The 19,529-nt window shown below is 44.0% G+C and overlaps 1 protein-coding gene across 4 annotated transcripts in view; it reads left to right on the plus strand.

Moving 5' to 3' along the window:
• The first annotated feature begins 850 nt into the window (after positions 1 to 850).
• Positions 851 to 19,529, plus strand: part of hecw2b (HECT, C2 and WW domain containing E3 ubiquitin protein ligase 2b) — a 57,064-nt gene continuing 38,385 nt past the window's right edge. For 2 of the 4 annotated variants that reach the window (XM_063010913.1, XM_063010917.1), the window contains exons 1-2: positions 852 to 1,168; positions 14,924 to 15,887. In XM_063010913.1, the coding sequence (XP_062866983.1) occupies positions 15,578 to 15,887 (310 nt within the window). In that variant the 5' untranslated portion in view covers positions 852 to 1,168; positions 14,924 to 15,577. Of the gene's footprint in view, positions 1,169 to 14,923; positions 15,888 to 19,529 lie in introns of all 4 variants that reach the window. The other 2 variants (XM_063010915.1, XM_063010914.1) reach the window with 2 other exon arrangements.

Consider the following 19,529-nt stretch of genomic DNA (forward strand, 5'->3'; position numbering starts at 1 on the left):
CAGATTGACTGTTTTTAATTGGTCGTGTGGAACGAGGTGTAAAATAAACACAAGTGAAGGTAGAGTAGGTGTTGCACAACGACATATCTGCTGGGGACCTGGGTTCGATCCTGGGATCTTTTTACTTTCTGTTCTTGTGTTTTAGTGTGTCAAAACCCACATCTTAGGAACATGCGTGAGGTGGATTGACCCTAGGTGTTTGTTTGTTTGTTTGTTTATTAGGATTTTAACGTTATGTTTTTACACTTTGGTTACATTCAGACACGGGGAGAACATACAAACTCCACGCAGAAAGGACCCGGACCGCCCCACCTGGGGATCGAACCCAGGACCTCCTTGCTGTGAGGCGACAGTGCTACCCACCGAGCCAGCGTGCCGCCCGACCCTAGGTGTAAGTGAATATGTGAGTATGTCTGGTACCCCATACAGTGTTTCTGGGTGTCGCTGGTCCTTGTGACCCTGACCAGGAATAAAGCACCTGACCAAGTGCATCTTTCTCCAGGTACTTTACTTTCCTCCCACTTTAAAACATGAAGGATTTGCTCATTGCACCAAGGTGCGAGTCAATGATTGTGTGAGTGCTTGTTGCACTTTGATGGGTTTGTGTTTCTTCTCGGGTGTATATAGAGGTGTCAAACACACTGCGACCTTGACCAGAAATAAATGAATGAATGAATGTAGGCACCTGACCACACACACACACACACACACACACACCTCTGTTCTCCCTGCCTGTCCTACTGTGTTAATTGGGCGTGTGTACGTGAGGAGGGTTTTTATAGTTCATTCTGGCAACCCGGCGCTCTGGCGATGGAACAGACGGGAAAAACAAAAGCCTGGAGAGGGAGAACGAGCTCTCAGTCCCGCTGTGTCGATGCCGTGGAGCGACCGGGGCCTCTCTCATCCGCGTATTTACCGGAGAACAGCGGATAAACACCGTGTTTATGGAGGAAACATCGCGGCCGAGGGTGAGAATGTGTGAATAAATCATTTCCAGCTCCGTTATGTAAAACTGCGCGGCCGTTATTTTCGTTGGGGCTAACGGACGGGCTCGCGCTCGGTACGCTCGCGCTCGATGTGCGCGTGCCAGGCCTCGAGCGCAGCTTTTTAAATCTCTAACGGTCGTAACGAACCCAACGGATTTCTTCATTATTTCACTCAGCAGAAGGTAAAATGTCTTATTAAACATTATATTTATATTTTATTTAGTTATTTGTTCGATATGATCGATGTTCACCTGAAGTATGAGCTGTCATTTCAATAACAGGTCGCTTTTATGGATTTAAAGGGTTTAAATTAGGAGGGTTAGGGTCGAATTTTACTAAAAAGCAAATAAACATTTTGTACTTTACTACAGATTTATATAAAATCCTACTTTCACTGTGAGCCACAGGTTATTTATAAATATATACTGTATATATATATATATATATATTTGTATATGAATTTGCACATGAATTTGCACGACCGTGGTCATGAATATGGAATTCCATCGACACATTGCGACTATAACAGCCTCAACTCTTCTAGGTAAGCTTCTCACAAGATTTCAGGGTTTGTCTCTCAATTTTGTCTGTGCCGATCACTGAGCTCAGGCATTGATTTTGGATGAACCCAAAGCTTTGTATTGGGGTTGAGATCAGGGCTTTGTCTTCACAAGGGAACATGTTCAATGCTCAAACAGGAAATGGCCTTCCCAAATAATATCACCACCACTTGAAAGCGTATCGTTTATTTTAATATAATTGATTTTATACACCTGTTAGCAATGGGTGTGGCGGCACAGCGCTCATACCCAGTATTTAGGATGGGTGGCTAAATACTGGGGCAGTTGTAGCCTAGTGGTTAAGGTACTGGTCCAGTAATCGGAAGGTCGCCGGTTCAAGCCTCACCACTGCCAGGTTGCCACTTTTGGGCCCTTGAGCGAGGCCCTTAACCCTCAGTTGCTTAGACTGTATACTGTCACAGTACAGTAAGTCGCTTTGGATAAAAATGCTGGAAATGTAAATGTATGAGGTTTTGGCTCCTCTGGGAAGGCTGTCCACAAGATTTTGAGGTGTGTCTGCAAGAATTTGTGCCCATTCAGTTTGGAGTTGGTCTGATATCTCATTCGCAGATTCTCAGAGATCCTGGCTGACGTCAATACAGAACTTCTGTCAATTAAACACCACTTAATTAGCATATTTTGTGCATTTGATTAGTAATACCTGTAGGCTAAATATTCAGGTAATGATTGTAGAGATTGGAGGTGTGCTCCCCCTTCTGGTTTCTGAATGTCGGTTTACTTTGTGTTTGGTAATAGAAGTTGGTGTGAAATACACAGTTGTTATTTGGGCCCCTGATAAAGCAAAACATAGAAATGAAGGCGGGTGGCTGTTCCTTTTTCCCATGACTGTAGATGTTTAGTGTGGTCAGAAGACCAAAACGAGTTTGACGAGAGATCTGGCTCACGGTCGGCATTCCGATTCACTCCAGAATGTTTGCGCTGGGGTTTGTCCAAACATTTACATTCTTGGCATTTAGCAGACGCCTTAATCCAAAGCGACTTACATTACAGAATACAGTATACAGTCTGAGCAACTGAGGGTTAAGGGCCTTGCTCAAGGGCCCAACAGCAGTAGCAGTGGTGTTTGCTAGTCCTGTGCCTTAACCACTAGGTTACAGCTGGCCAAACTAAAGTTTCTTCACACCAGATGCACCACAATTTACTGCACAGAAATAAAGTTTAGATGTTTGTCTGACAGAACGTGTCGTGCTCTTTACCAAGAGGAACGAACGAGCTATTGTCCATCATTCTTTATTTGACCTCGGTCAAAGGAAATACTCCAGATTGCATGGTGATTCAACATGCTATTATAGGCAGCAACGGTCAGACGCGGTACGCTTACACATATCTGCACTACTGAACTTTATTCATCATTCTTGATTGGATGGGTGCGGAGACTTCGACTCTAATTGGCTCAACAGTTGATTCAGATTATTTTTTATAGATGTATTATTCGTTTATTTGTTGATTTGGTCGCGATAACACACGACCTCGAGTGTTCTATTGCTTTTATACAACAGTTTTTACAAAATAAAGAAAGAAAATAAATCAAAGAAGCCCTGAATTTTATAATAAATATGCTTTAATATTGACGAAACCTTCCGCCAAAAAGTAGTTCCACAACGAATATAAAGTTTAACACTACAAAGCAGACATCCCAAGTTGCAAAAACTCATTTCAGGGAGGTAAGAACAAGAAGAAGAAGAAAGCAAGAACCTCCGAAGGGAAAAAAAGAAATAAAAAACCTCTCACACACACACCAAAGGCTTATGGATGAAAACAGAACTACTAGGAGCTGCTAACTGGCTTAACTAACTGTTCGCGTTACAAACACATTAATGTTCCCTAAATAGTGCACTAGATTGTGTATCAGATCATGGATATATGTTCCCTACATAGTGCACTAGATTGTGTATCAGATCATGGATATATGTTCCCTACATAGTGCACTAGATTGTGTATCAGATCATGGATATATGTTCCCTACATAGTGCGCTAGATTGTGTATCAGATCATGGATATATGTTCCCTACATAGTGCACTAGATTGTGTATCAGATCATGGATATATGTTCCCTACATAGTGCGCTAGATTGTGTATCAGATCATGGATATATGTTCCCTACATAGTGCACTAGATTGTGTATCAGATCATGGATATATGTTCCCTACATAGTGCGCTAGATTGTGTATCAGATCATGGATATATGTTCCCTACATAGTGCACTAGATTGTGTATCAGATCATGGATATATGTTCCCTACATAGTGCGCTAGATTGTGTATCAGATCATGGATATATGTTCCCTACATAGTGCGCTAGATTGTGTATCAGATCATGGATATATGTTCCCTACATAGTGCACTAGATTGTGTATCAGATCATGGATATATGTTCCCTACATAGTGCGCTAGATTGTGTATCAGATCATGGATATATGTTCCCTACATAGTGCACTAGATTGTGTATCAGATCATGGATATATGTTCCCTAAATAGTGCACTAGATTGTGTATCAGATCATGGATATATGTTCCCTACATAGTGCACTAGATTGTGTATCAGATCATGGATATATGTTCCCTACATAGTGCGCTAGATTGTGTATCAGATCATGGATATATGTTCCCTACATAGTGCACTAGATTGTGTATCAGATCATGGATATATGTTCCCTACATAGTGCGCTAGATTGTGTATCAGATCATGGATATATGTTCCCTACATAGTGCACTAGATTGTGTATCAGATCATGGATATATGTTCCCTAAATAGTGCACTAGATTGTGTATCAGATCATGGATATATGTTCCCTACATAGTGCACTAGATTGTGTATCAGATCATGGATATATGTTCCCTAAATAGTGCACTAGATTGTGTATCAGATCATGGATATATGTTCCCTACATAGTGCACTAGATTGTGTATCAGATCATGGATATATGTTCCCTAAATAGTGCACTAGATTGTGTATCAGATCATGGATATATGTTCCCTACATAGTGCACTAGATTGTGTATCAGATCATGGATATATGTTCCCTACATAGTGCGCTAGATTGTGTATCAGATCATGGATATATGTTCCCTAAATAGTGCACTAGATAGTGAATTAGACAATTGGTTATGTTCCCTACATAGTGCGCTAGATTGTGTATCAGATAACGGATTTAAAACGCGACCGGGAAAACAAGACTGCGTCGCCTGCGTGCGCGTTTGTGTGCATGAAGCTCGTCGTTAATGGCAACGCGTCAGCGGAGTAATACCATTGTGGTGTGAAAAGGCTGCGCTGTTATCACCAATATCAGCACGTTTAGAACGCATCTCAACCAATCAGATTGTAAGGTCGGAACTACCTGTTGTATAAAAGGTGCCAATCCATTGCAGAATGACACAGTTAGACGCTCCCTTACCCACTCGAAATATTATCTGATGGTAGAATAATTCATACCATTCATTCATTTTTCATATTTATCTGTTTACTGGTAATCTACAGTCTCAGCTATTCTATTTTCACCCTTCAGGACCATTCCAAGTTCCAGGTAGTCATTAGGCAGATGAAAGGTTGCAAAACCACAGTGTGAAGGGATCTCTGACCAGGTGTTGTTACAGTGTGTGTTGTTAGCACCTAGCGGGTGCTCGGCTCATTGGGAGACACGAAAAAGCGATGGCGGAGCACATTTCGCCACGTGTTAATATGCCCTGTGCAACAACAGCGTCTTCATCTTGATGACCTTAATTTACCTTAATTGTTTCATTTGCTGATGTTTCTCACAACAAACCCAAAACTGCACAGTAGCAATCGAAGCACCAGAGAATAAACCAGAACGTTTTAGTGAGAAGATTTTCCAGTCAGAACTACAATCTAGCTACAGATTAAAAAGCTTCTATTTTTTATTATTTTTATTTTCTATTTTTCTCCCCTAATCTAGTCGTGTCCAGTTACCCTGCTTGCGTCCTCTGTACTGGTCCGACCCTTCGATACGCAATCAGTACAGACTGCATTTTTCACCTGCACGAGTCGAGTTCATACGCTAATGGACGCCGTGTACGGAGGGCCACACCCCCATCAGCGTTATTCCTCAGCCCTGTGCAGGCGCCATCAAGTCAGCCAGCAGGGGCCGCAGTCGCACCGGTTATGAGGAGCTATGATCCGACTTTCTTACCCTCTAACCCTGAACAACAGCCGATCGTTGTTCACGCCGCCGCCCAGCCCAGTCGTAGAGGTCGATACGCTGCATTCAGAACCCCAACTCTGGTGCGCTAGCGTACTTCACCGCTGCGCCACCTGAGCGGCCAAAAAGCTTCTATTTTAAAACCGTGATCGTTTATGATCCCTTGTACTCGAGTCCCCCCATGTCGTACTATACCAACTCCTACTCTGTCTGCTAGATTTCGGAGAATGGCTGTGGGAATTTACCTCCAACAGCTACTGAGCAGTACTGATGAAGTCAGGCTGAGGTCAAAGATTTTTGCAGGCCAGTCGAGTTCTTCCACATTAGACTCAGCAACACATTTATTTATCGAGTTTGTTTGTGCTAAAACAGGAACATACCTTCCATAAGTTGTTGCAGCAACTCTCTACAGTAAAGTTGGCACTTGTGGTAGTCGTACTGTAGCATTCTTTTGGCGTCTCGGGTCTAATGTTGTTGTGCTTTCTACTTCTTCACCCGATGCCTTGCATTGCGCGTACTTATCTTGATGAGGTGCGCCTGTTTGATCGTGGAAACCCAATTTGTGATGCAGAGAGGAACTCGAACTCAAAATAGACTTGAGGTTTTTCTAATTGTGCTAACAAGTCACAGTCCTCTCATTATAGAAGCACCAGGTCATGGCTGCTCTAGTTTCAGCTGAGCTGAAATTTGCCAAACCACCTTGTTGGAAAGATGGCATTAGATGACATGGGTGCACTGAAAGTTACCTAATTGTTAGGTAGAAGATCAGAGCTGGTTCCTGAGTGCATAAGCAGGAATTCCATTAGGCTAACTAATACTTAAGACTCATTCATAGAGACTTAAATAAAAGGCACAATGGCACAATGGATGGATCTTTTTTGAAGCTTTGTGTACCTGGATACTCAGACACTGATGTAACCATGTGTTAACCACCCATGAGAAAGGTGGATCACTCCGCGTCTCATGTGAGTCGGCGTCTGCCGGTCATCGCTGCGCTGGATTTTCCTGCATCGTTGCGGTGACCTTTGTGCGCTCGCGCTTTTTCTGGGTATTTAAAAAGCAGAGAAGAATACACGCTGCTGCCGGAGCCGATGCACCGCAATCACAGGAAAAGATCAAGGCCTGTGTTGGTGTTTTCCTGGACAGGATATTGTCCGTACATGAGTGATGTCAGAGTAGGTCCGTATGACAATAAGCTTAAAGGGAAATGATGGCGGTCAGGAATGTTCTCCTGCCCCCACAGCACACCCACAGTACCCTGGTAAAACATAACCCAAAATAGATCACACTTAGGTTCTGGTACTTTGTGTGTAATACGAGCAGACGGTCTCGGTAGACAGTTGTTATTTTTTTATTTGATTGATTTTTTAACCGTTTGACACGTTTGGACCTTCCGCTGCAATGAGATCATTCTGTTATGTGAAAAATAGAATGAAAACTGCTACCGCAAGTCCACTTCCTGTCTGAAATAATCACATGGGATCTAAAGATAGTTCATTTTATTTATTTATTTATTTATTTATTTTAAAAATCCCCCCCCACCCAATTTTCTCCCCTAATCTAGTCATGTCTAATTCCCCTGATTGCGTCTTCTATACTGATTCGACCCCCCACCGCTGACTGAAGACGCCTCTCGACTGACACACGCCCCCTCCGGCACGTAGTCAGTACAGACTGCATTTTTCACCTGCATGAGTCGAGTTCATACACCGACGGGCACCGTGTACGGAGGGCCACACCCCCATCAGCATTATTCCTCAGCCCTGTGCATGCGGCATCAGTCAGCCAGCAGGGGCCACAGTTGCACCAGTTATGAGGACCTATGGTCCCACTTTTTACCCCTAACCCTGAACAACAGCCAGTCGTTGTTCATGCAGCCGCCCCGCCCAGTCGGAAGGCAGAGCTGAGATTCGATACGATGTGTGTATGTACTTTAGTTCATTTTAAAGTCAGGAACTCAAAAAGTTTTCTTACAAATCCAGACGTGGAGCAGATCTTCTGAACGATGGAATGGATTGCACAGTACTAACATTCGGCTAGTTTTATTTTCATGCCTTACATCACCGCTTGGTACTCTGTTCGAAAGCATAGACCTGAGGTTTTGGGGAGCCGACTCGATCGGTAGAGGATCCACACACAGCTCTGGGTGGGTACTGGGTGGGTGACCCGAAGGACCTGCTGCTGATGTCCTACTTCCAGGCAGCACAGGACTCTTTCAGACGACTTGTTGAGCCTGTGTGTCGGCGGGTCAGAGCTGTTTTGACAGCACATCAGGCGGGTGGTCTTCGTGTTTTAATATTCGCCTCCTACAGGCATTCAGGCCTCAGATATGGGTTAGTGCCTGGGTTACTCTGAGCTGGAGATGTGTTGTCTGTGTTATAAATAGTAACACCCTGGGCAGTGTAGAAATAGACTGTGGATGGAAACTGAGTCAGATCTGGAGCATTTTATCAGGAGTCTGATGCTGGATTTTTCTGTGTGTATGTGGTGGGTCACAGATAATTAAGACTGGAGCTTTAGAATACTAGCTGGACACGGAGCTTTATAAGAAAACGACTTTAGCTTGCACTGCTCGAGCACCCGACCTGCATTAAAATGACCGTTTTAATGTAGCTTTTTGATTGATGGCACATAAACAGACCAGAACACTGACACTGTGGGTTATACAGATGTGTCACCAGTTTTTCATAGCTTTACATCTGTGTGGAGTTTGCATGTTCGGGTTTCCCCCGGGAGCTCCGGTTTCCTCCCACAGTCCAAAGACGTGCAAGTGAGGTGAATTGGAGATACAGAATTGTCCAGGACTGTGTTTGATATAACCTTGTGAGCTGATGAACCCGTTCCTGTCATGAATGTAACCAAAGTGTAAAACATGACGTTAAAATCCTAATAAACAAACAAACAAACACTGATGATACATAAACAGACTTGAACACCAGAGGTTATACAGACGTGTTACCAGTTTTTCTGAGCTTTACATCAGGATAGAAAACGACAATCCCCCACCCTTGATATTTGAAAAGTCCATATAATAATCAATAATAAACATATAACCTAAATTTGAAGCAAAAAGGAAGATAAAAGGCTGCCAGATCTTATAGATTACATCTACTGATCCCATAATAATAAAGAAGAATCATTTTCTCCAGGCTGAGCGAAAGCCACAGAGAGTGTGAGGGTGGGGTCGGTGACTTCCAGCCCAGAAGAATCCTTAGTTTTGCCTTCAAGGCAATAAAGCAAAGACAATGACATTTAGGACTAGAGTGGCCACATTCATAGTCACAAAAAGGAGGACATTACACCCCCTAAAGGAGGACGTCATACCAGGAACAGGGGGACACGATACTGCAACACACAGAATGAAACCAGAACCCGTATAACAGAGTTTTTCACCAATTTAGGCAAGAATTCTATATCAAATGACTGTTTTACTCACCAAATGTTGCGTCTACTTTTGATATTTAAGTCCGTTCCTCACTGCCTCCAAAAGTTTACTAGCAAGCTGGCGAAATTCAACCACCCAATCACAGACTGACATTTAGAGGGCGGGCCTTCTGCGATTGGCCAGTGGTGGGCGAGCCACGATAGGTAGCAAACGAGGCTGTTAAACCAATGAAATACAAAGCATTTGTTTTGACATGTACCTGAGCCAATGATAGATAATATTGATAAAAAATGTAAGCAGTTCACTCCAGAAGGAGGATTTTTAAGTGTCCGTCCTGGCGTCGCATGGGCGGAGGACTGGCAGCTGAAAAACCGGACTATCCGACCTAAAGCCACCCTTCCTAGGACCCCGAATGCACAAGTGGAAGGGCCATTGGGTACGCTAAAGTTACCGTCTTAATCTTAGTTACGTCTCATTAGCAGAATGGAACTTGACATGATTTCATTTATTATTCAGCTTCATGTGCATTAACACCACACCCAGTAGCACACTAGCTTTGATAGCGTTTTACTAGTTAGATGCTTCTGTTCACGTACGTTATTCAGAGACCCTGAGGTCGCCGTGGATTTCTCTGTGTAACACCGGCTGGTTTCCCAGAAACGGTCACAGCGACTCGAACCGAGAGCCGCATCGATCGGATCAGATCCGGGCGGGTCCGAGGCGCACATCCAGCAGCTTCACCCTGCGCGCGGACGGGCTTGATACCAGGCAGTTCATCCCCGCTAATGGGAGGAGAGCTCTTGTTTCCTCTGAACGATGAGCTAATGCTCATTTCTCAGCACTTCCTGTCTGAGGCTCCCATTAGCAGCTGCAGGAGCAGATCATACCTCCAGAAAGCCGGTGTGATTGAATTCGTCGAGTTCACCGAGGTTCAGGTTCCGTGCGATCCGCAGACGAGGCAGGATGTAGCTCAGATGCCGGTGGGTGGATCGCTGTGGAGGGTCAGCCGAACCACGCTAAAATAAGACGTTCTAAAAAATCTGGACTGAACTAAAAACAAACCAGTTCTTACATGCTTGCTGTTGGTAGGTTGGTCGGCCTCCAAGCCTCCAAGCTTTTACTTTCTCTGTAGGATTAAACACGTTCTTATCCAGAGTGTCTTACAGAAGTGCTTTCTCAGTAAACATCCCCCCTCACTTCAGTACAAATAGACACCAATCCAAAAATCTAAATCTGCTCAAACCCTGTGAGAAGACGTTTTAGTGAAGTGGTGATGAAGCTCTTCAGTCATTTAAGTTTAAGCTGTTCAAACATAAGAGAAGTTCCCTCCACCGCCAGGGTGCTGGAACAGAAAAGAACCTTGATCCTGTCTTCCTTAAGTTCTGACAAGCTGGACTCGTGGTTTAAAAAGTACAAGGTCCAGAATGGTTATTTTTAGTGGTAAATTGGACGCATTGGACGTGCAGTGTGTCTCATCTATCACACTATATGGACAAAAGTATTAGGACAGCCCTTCTAATTATTGAATTCATGTGATCAGCCACAACAGTTGCTAACAGGTGTAATAAAGCAGTTATAGAAAGAAAATGATATGCTTCCAACTTTGTAGCAACAGTTTTGGGAAGGCCCTTTCCTGTTCCAGCATGAGCAGCATGACCTCATCCCCACCAAACAGCTCAGGAATGAACTGGAACATCAGCTGAGGCTTTCAGCAGGCATTTAGCATTAGCAAGTCATTATGAGTTCAGCTGGTCCCATCCACAATGCAGGAACTTACTATTATTATTGATGGAGAAATATGATATCATGTTGTGTCAGATGCACACGTGTGTTAGTGACGTGTGCTGAGTAATATTTCTCGAACGGGCACGAGATTTTCGGTCATCCGGATGCTCATGGGAACTGGAAGAAAGACGTCATCCGCACGTCACTTCAATTCTGCTAAGGCGTGGATGATTCACTACAAAGCTTTAATGTGTATAATACAATTATCGTAGCTGAAATGGCAATTTGATGGGGGGCAAAAAAAAACAAACGTAGAATTTCTCTCATCCTGTGTGTCTGTGGAAAGGTGTGGCCATTTAGTCAGAAGATCATTGGTGAGGGACACTGAGATGTTGCATGAGAAGGCCTGTGAAGGACTTTCCAGTTCATCACACAGGTGTTCAATGAGGTCAGGGCTCGTCAAACGTCTTTTGAACCGGATCTCTGGCTGTAGTCTTTAGTAATAACACCAGCTCAGCTTACAATGCATGTAGGACTGCCGCGATCGGTCGACCTACACTGTGCAAAGCTTTGATGGTACCACAGCAGCACCAGCGCCATGTTGCACGTCTATATCGTTGCAACTTCTTAATCGCGGAGACCCTAGAATACCGTATTTTTAGCGAGTTCAGTTAGGGCGCATTTCTACTTCAATATTGTTTTATTAAGCTTCTTAATCGCGGAGATCTTGTAGTACCGTTTTTTTTGTGTGTTTTTTTTTAATTACCTATTTTTTCCCACTTTTTTCCCCCCAACTTTTATCCCCATTCTAATCGTGTCCAATGACCCTGATTGTGTCCTCTATACTGATTCGACCCTTTTGTCGCTGACTGAGGACGCCACTCGACTGACCTGCGCCCCCCTCCGGCACGCAGTCAGTACAGCCTGCATTTTTCACCCGCACGAGCCGAGTTCATACACCGAGAGACACTGCGCACGGAGGGTCACGCCCCCCCCTCAACGTTATTCCTCAGCCCTGTGCAGGCGCCGTCAGTCAACCAGCAGGGGCCGCAGTCGCACCAGTTATGAGGACCTATGCTCCGACTCAACCCCTAACCCTGAACAACAGCCAAACGTTGTTCATACTGCCGCCCAACCCAGTCGGAAAGGTAGAGCTGAGTTTCGATACGATGCATCTAGAAACCCAACTCTGGTGAGCTAGCGTACTTTACCGCTGTAGTACCGTATTTTTAGTGAGTTCAGTTAGGGCGCATTCCGTTGTCCGATCAAAGCGCAAAAAGCTTCTCATGTGAAACACTCACCACTGTGTTTACGTGGCTTAGAATGTGAAGTACGTATTGAGTGAATGTGTAGGTTAGAATCTGGATTCATTCTGTCTTTACTGAACGTTGGACTTAATGAGACGTGGCTACATCTAACTGTTTTATTTCTGCTATAAGTTGAAGCACTTTGCTTTGTGTACGGAACACCATAAACACGTGCTGCACTCTGTTTAATATGGAGCACTTGAGAATGTAATAATATGGACATAAACCCTGTTTACATTTAGTTCTGTGTTATATTATTATGCCGTACAGTCTAGGGATGTCCCGATCCGATCTCAAAGATCGGGATCGGGGCCGATCAAGGCATTTTTTAACTGATCGGAATCGGCTTTACTAAACCCGATCCTAATCCCGATCTTTTGTTTTACATCAGCATGTCCGCTGTGCGGAAATAGTTTGAATTGGAAAGTGAAACAAGTCCAGCAGTGAAGTGTAACGTCTGCACTGTGAGCGTTTCACGAGGCGGTGGGAGCAGAGCTGCGTTCATTACTGTAGAATTTTACTATTTATACGGTGTGTGAGTCGAGGATCACTCCGGTTTACAAAACAACGTAGTGATGCACTCGCTTAATAAAGAAATAAATACACGCTATATTCACATATTGTCGGGAGCAGAACACTTTATTAACTTCTTCTGTTACGGTACCGAATAGCCGACAGCTAGAGCCAAGCACGCTATTCCATGCACTATGGAAGCCCCAAAGGGTCAAAACACACTCACTTTGCATAGAAACGTCCATCAAACCATCGTCACAGTACAAGCACTTTAAGAACTGGCTTTCCTTCATAACAAAAGAGCCTGTCCATTTTATTTTGGTATTCAGGTTTTACTGTAATGCTTTTAAGTAACTTTTTTTCTTATATTCAAGTTAAGCTGCTACACAGATTTCTGTTCATTTTTAGTGCATCGCTGCATTAAACATTTGTTTTCTTCGAATGTAAAGTTTAAAGTAAAACTGTAATTATCTCAATCATTTTGATTGATTTTGTAAAAATACAAAACAATAAGCAATAGTTTGGATGCAGCATTTTTCCCTTCAGCACTGCAGAGCTATTCAGGTGTTAAACATGTACACTGGATTAATGTGAATAACTGTAATGTAGTTGAAGTGTGCACCGTGTGAACAGTATTATCCAGTTCTTATCTAGACAATATCTAGAAAATATAAGTATCGGTTTGAGACTCGGTATCGGATCGGGATCAAAATTAATAATCGGGATCGGTATCGGGCACAAAAAAACGTGATCGGGACTTCCCTAGTACAGTCTGTTGTTAAAATAAAAGAAGCTTAAATGAGATTCTGAATCACATTTTTTGAAGAAGAATTAATCGTCTATAGATTAATCGATAGAAAAATTGTCGTTAGTGGCAGTCCGAAATGCATGACCAAGATGATGACTGCTGCATCATCCTAGTGCCTTTCGCAATGTAAAGCCATGTAACAGCAAGAGTTTCTCGATTCTTAATAAGACTCTGCGAGTTGTTCCAGTGCATCTTAAACAGTTTTTTTCCAGCACGCTCAAAAGCTGGTTAATCAGCTGGAGCAGCAGCGGACCAGTACAAACCAGCTTGTGATAGCAGATAATTCACGCTGGCGATAGCTGTTTTGTTAGCAGGCATGTCAGCGCCGCCTGTTCTCACTCACGTCTGCTTTTTCTCCACTCCTCCATCTGCCTCTCAGTCAGTCTAAATCTTCCCTGATTCTATCAGAGCTGCTGTGGATGTAATGTAAGAAAAACACAAATTACGTTCAGGATTTGAGGCACAAAAATGTCGAAAATAACGAGAGCGAGAGTGTTAGAGTGTTGAGTGGATGGATTAATAAGTGGATATGGATGGACGGAGTAATGATAAGAGCCGTGTCTGTGGTTCAGGGGTTTCAATCCTCGACTGGGCTCACGGAGACGGAAGATACGTGATGTAACATAAATCTAGCCATTAAGTGGACACATAACAGTGAACCCTAAGTGCCAGTCACAGCCCGGATAAATAGGAGGGTTGCGTCAGGTAGGGCTGTGGACGAACGATCTGCTGTGGCGACACCAAGCGGAAGCAGCCGACTTATTAAACTCAACACACTGTCCATTTTATCAGCTCCACTTACCATATAGAAGCACTTTGTAGTTCTACAATTACTGACTGTAGTCCATCTGTTCCTCTACATGCTTTTTTTTGCTCTCACCCTGTTCTTCAATGGTCAGGACCCCCACAGGACCACCACAGAGCAGGTATTATTTAGGTGGTGGATCATTCTCAGCACTGCAGTGACACTGACATGAGTGGATCAGACACAGCAGCGCTGCTGGAGTTTTTAAACCCCGTGTCCACTCACTGTCCACTCTATTAGACACTCCTACCTAGTCGGTCCACCTTGTAGATGTAAAGTCAGAGATGATCGCTCATCTATTGCTGCCGTTTGAGTCGGTCATCTTCTAGACCTCCATCGGAGGTCACAGGACGCTGCCCACGGGGTGCTGTCGGCTGGATATTTTTGGTTGGTGGACTATTCTCAGTCCAGCAGTGACAGTGAGGTGTTCAAATCCACTCATACCAGCACAACCATCTAAATAATACCTGCTCTGTGGTGGTCCTGGCCATTGAAGAACAGCATGAAAGGGGGTAACAAAGCGTGCAGAGAAACAGATGGACTACAGTCAGTAATTGTAGAACTACAAAGTGCTCCTATATGGTAAGTGGAGCTGATAACATGGACAGTGAGTGGTTTTAATGTTATGAATGTAATGAATGTCTGTCTGATTTCTTGTAGATCTCACACGCTCGAGTGTCTTGAGGCTGCAGTTCCACTCAGGTGGCTTCTTTGACTACAAGGACGCTCGTGAATGGGATTCATCTAACCTCATCCTGCCAAGCTCCTGCCGTTCTTCAACCAATGGAGCACCACTGTGCCGGGGTCTAACAGAAAATGACTAGAAAGAAAACAGAACCGTTTTTCTTTACATCGTTTAAGCTCTTTATGCATTTTGTTGAAGCTGAAAGTCACAGAAGTGCTTGAATATGGCTGAACTTTAAGGACCTCACTGGCATCAGAGGCAGGAACCCTCATACTGAGGGCCGAGTCCAGCTTTCTGACCAGTTAAACGCTTCTTTGTACAATGTTACGAGGTAGAATGAAAGTGGAGAGGTCTCGGAGTCTCATAATTGACCCCCTGAACATGTGTTTCTAGATGATTAACAGCCCCTAGAGACAGTGGAGGACTTTCAAAGGGGTTGTTGGCCCTTGTCGGGTCAAGTCCCAATTCCCTTAGGCCAGATTGGCCTTTTTTCCTTTGGCCATCCGTTCGACCCAGCTTTCACCATTCGCCCCTCGCTGGCCACAGCCGTCCTCCCTCCCCGTTCCCGCCCACACCAACCCATCCCTACCCCTCATCCCACCCCCAGCCACCCCTCCCCTCACCCCTCCATGGCCACCGCCACGGCCCGAGAGCACCTCCTGGTCGTCCGGAGGCGCAGCCCGCACATGCGCTACACGCTGGGACCGGAGAACCTGCGCAGCAACGGGAGCGCCGGCGGATCCAGACCGGGCGGCGGGTCCGAGGCCATGGGCCTGCAGCGGGCGAACAGCGACACGGACCTGGTCACGTCGGACAGCCGCTCGTCCCTCACCGCCTCCACGTATCAGTTCACCCTGGGACGAGGGCAGAACCTCATCATCTCCTGGGACATCAAGGAGGAGGTCGATGCCACCGACTGGATCGGGCTGTTCCACATCGGTGAGTAACGAGGCGGAAGCTCGTACATGATTTAGGCACTGCTAAAACGGGACGTGGTGCTGCGCTTATTTCGGGGCTGGTGCGCTATTTTTAGGATCAGACAGACGCTGGTGTATTAATGGGATGGAGTCTTTGACAAATTTCATTTAAAAACGTCTAAGCTTAGAAATCCAGGCGATTTGAGGATGTAAGGTCATTTTTCAAACAGCTAAATTATTCATAAGACTTTTCCCTTCATTACAGAGTCAAAATCTGGGAATTTTAAGGTGGTTTAGGGAAAGTTTCTCAGGTCTTTATAAAGCGTACAAATTCTCCACTCCGATAAAAATAAAAGCCGACACAGATCAGCCATAACATTAAAACCACCTCCTTGTTTCTACACTCACTGTCCATGTTATCAGCTCCACTTACCCTATACTTACCAGCACTTTGTAGTTAGGGCTGTCGCGCTAACCGCAATTTTGAAATATCGCGGTATAGACCAGCCAACCGCAGGGCATGCCAAGCAACCGCAGCGCCGCGGTGTTCAGGTTTTAATAAGCTAAGAGCGACATTTTCCCCTCAACCGTTTGCATGCGTTGCTGCCGAGCGTCGGGCTTTGTGTTTTAAAATGTAAACAATCGCAACATGAATTATAGGCAAGTTTATTAATGATCAAATTGAGTTCACACTCAATAAATACTTGTCATTTAGACTATATTCAAACAGCCTCGGCGTACTTAAACACTTAATGAGGGTTAATATGGCATTGCAGCCTGCAAATGTTCTCTTGCTGGAATGATTTAAATGTTTTTTCGTTGAATAAAAATGTATTGAAACGAATAATAACTTGAAATTTAGTTAATATTGTTATGTTAATTATAGCTACTAAATAGATGGTTAATAGTGGCGTGACAACCGGGCTAGATTTCCTCTGCTGTGTAAGGTTCAGTACAGGTTCAGTACAGGTGAGTATTATTGTAACGAGCACCATCAGAGAGACTGTTAGTGCCGCCGGGAACATCGCTACCCCTCTCAGATCCACTCTGAAACCACATCAGGTGAACGTGTCGGTTCTTCTAGCGCGCATGATAACGCAGGTTTAAACTCTTACAGACTTTATTCTTTATTCTATTTTTTTTACCATATTTTGATTAGATGTGCATTTAAAATATTTAGCCTAAACACTTTTTTTTTTATCGTTTCACAGTGTATATCTAACCTAGGCTAGAAGCTAAATTTAAACCTTATTTAATAGAGAAAAGACGCGCATCCCTGCTCTGTTCTGTATTTAACAATAAACACGCATTTCATTGGTCTTAAAGCCGCCTCATCTTCGTCATTATAAAGCAATAATATACCGAATCATAGCCTAACAATAAAGCTTGTTTATATAGCTCTAAAATCCAGATTAATTAAGTCATTTTCAAAAACAACAACAGGGGGAAATTCTTTCACCGCGACAGCCCTATTTGTAGTTCTACAATTACTGACTGTAGTCCATCTGTTTCTCTACATACTGTTCTGCAATGGTCAGGACCCCCACAGGACCACTACAGAGCAGGTATTATTTAGGTGGTGGATCATTCTCAGCACTGCAGTGACACTGACATGGTGGTGGTGTGTTAGTAGCACTGCTAGAGTTTTTAAACCCCGTGTCCACTCTCTGTCCACTCTATTAGACACTCCTACCTAGTCGGTCCACCTTGTAGATGTAAAGTCAGAGACGATCGCTCATCTATTGCTGCTGTTTGAGTCGCTCATCTTCTAGATCTTCATCAGTGGTCACAGGACGCTGCCCACGGGGGCGCTGTTAGCTGGATGTTTTTGGTTGGTGGACGATTCTCAGTCCAGCAGTGACAGTGAGGTGTTCAAATCCACTCATACCAGCACAACACACACTAACACACCACCACCATGTCAGTGTCACTGCAGTGCTGAGAATGATCCACCACCTAAATAATACCTGCTCTGTGGTGGTCCTGACCATTGAAGAACAGCATGAAATGGGGTAACAAAGCATGCAGAGAAACAGATGGACTACAGTCAGTAATTGTAGAACTACAAAGTGCTTCTCATGCAACTATGGAACTAAATACGAGCTGTGAGAGGATGAATTGACACCGTATGCACCGAATGTCACCTGCTCTGTTGTGTTGCTGAATTCTGGGATATTTATAGTCACCAGGCACTTCTTCTGTCGCTCACCAGCGTGAACTCCGGGCGTGGCCTGACTCCGATGACAGCACTGGGTACTGAATGTGATGTTTATTAAATCAGAGAGCTTTTAGGTCATCTGGCTCTTACCCTGAAAGCTGATCCCTCACGATACAACTACACGCTCTGTGGAGCGATCGATCCGCCAAGGGAAATTCCAGCACAGTCTCTCTCTCGGAGATGAGGTCCCCTCATGGGACTCGGCCAAGCGTCGATTCCCCTACTGTTCTCTGGAGCTGCGCTTACAGTCATACAGCAGCTCCGATCGCCCCGGCGGGAACTGCTGTGATCGGGCTTCAAACCTGATCATCACAAAGAGCAAAACTCTAAAATACTTGGGACTCAGTTTTTGTTTTCTCCAGTTGACAGAGCTTCTTCCTTCTTGACTTTTTATGGTTTCTGTGGCATTTTGCTTTCCTAGTTTTCACTTTTCGCTTCTGGATTGGAATTAAACCAGCTTCTCAGTTCACAATCCAGAAGCGAAGAGTGAATTCTCTCACGCGTCCCTTCGTTTTCCTGTTGCCTGAAGTCCAGAGGTACTGATTTCGTAATCTGGTCATCTTCCTTGTCTTCCTTCTCTCTTGGGGTCTGTTTGAAAACCTATCGAGCTGCCTTGCTGTCCTACTGCCTACACAGGCAGCTGCCTCAGTAGAGAGGATTCTAATAAGTCAGGGGTGGGAAATTAAATTTTCCAAGGGGCCACATAACAAACTGGGACTGTTGTGGAGGGCCGGACCAATAGGTGAACTTAATTCTACTCAATATTAATTTTATCTCTTTATAAAAAGCAGTAAATTGAACAGTTCTGATAAGCTGTTACTGTACAGATTAGAAGCAGGCAGAGTAAAAACATCAACATTATTTCACTATTTAATCAACTAATTTCTCAAAAACAAATGTGAACAAAACATGCAGGTTTTTAAACTTTACACAAAGTTCTTTTGCTATTTTGTTTGAAGTCTATTTACCTCATTTGCTGTTTTTCAGTCCTTTTTTATTGTTGGATATTCTTTTTAAAATCACAAAGCTGGTCCTGACTGCTTCACTTCTGTGTTAAACCTTATAAAACAGTCTTTGTTGATTTTGCAGTTTAGTTAGTGAAGCTTCAGGTGTGACGCTCCGCATCGTTCATGTTCTTGTATCTCTCTGTTTAGTAGCGTAACAGCGATTTAAAGCCTAAATTGTGATCCTTAAACAGCTTTACACCTGACTTCAGTAAATAAATACTTCAGAACTCCATGTCTTGTTAAAACTCGACCGTCCATCACACTCAGTTCTGTTCGCCGACACATTAGTGTGAAGCTGGATACACTCGCACGCACATAAATCGAAACTTACGGAAATATAAAGACATAGCGTCCCGTCGGAAACAATCCTGTAGTATAGCATGTATGATGTACTTTTATTTACGTCTGATTTTTAATTGCCACGGACCTCACGATGCCC

The sequence above is a fragment of the Trichomycterus rosablanca genome, chromosome 15, assembly GCF_030014385.1.
Source record: "Trichomycterus rosablanca isolate fTriRos1 chromosome 15, fTriRos1.hap1, whole genome shotgun sequence".
Classification (NCBI taxonomy): Eukaryota; Metazoa; Chordata; class Actinopteri; order Siluriformes; family Trichomycteridae; genus Trichomycterus; species Trichomycterus rosablanca.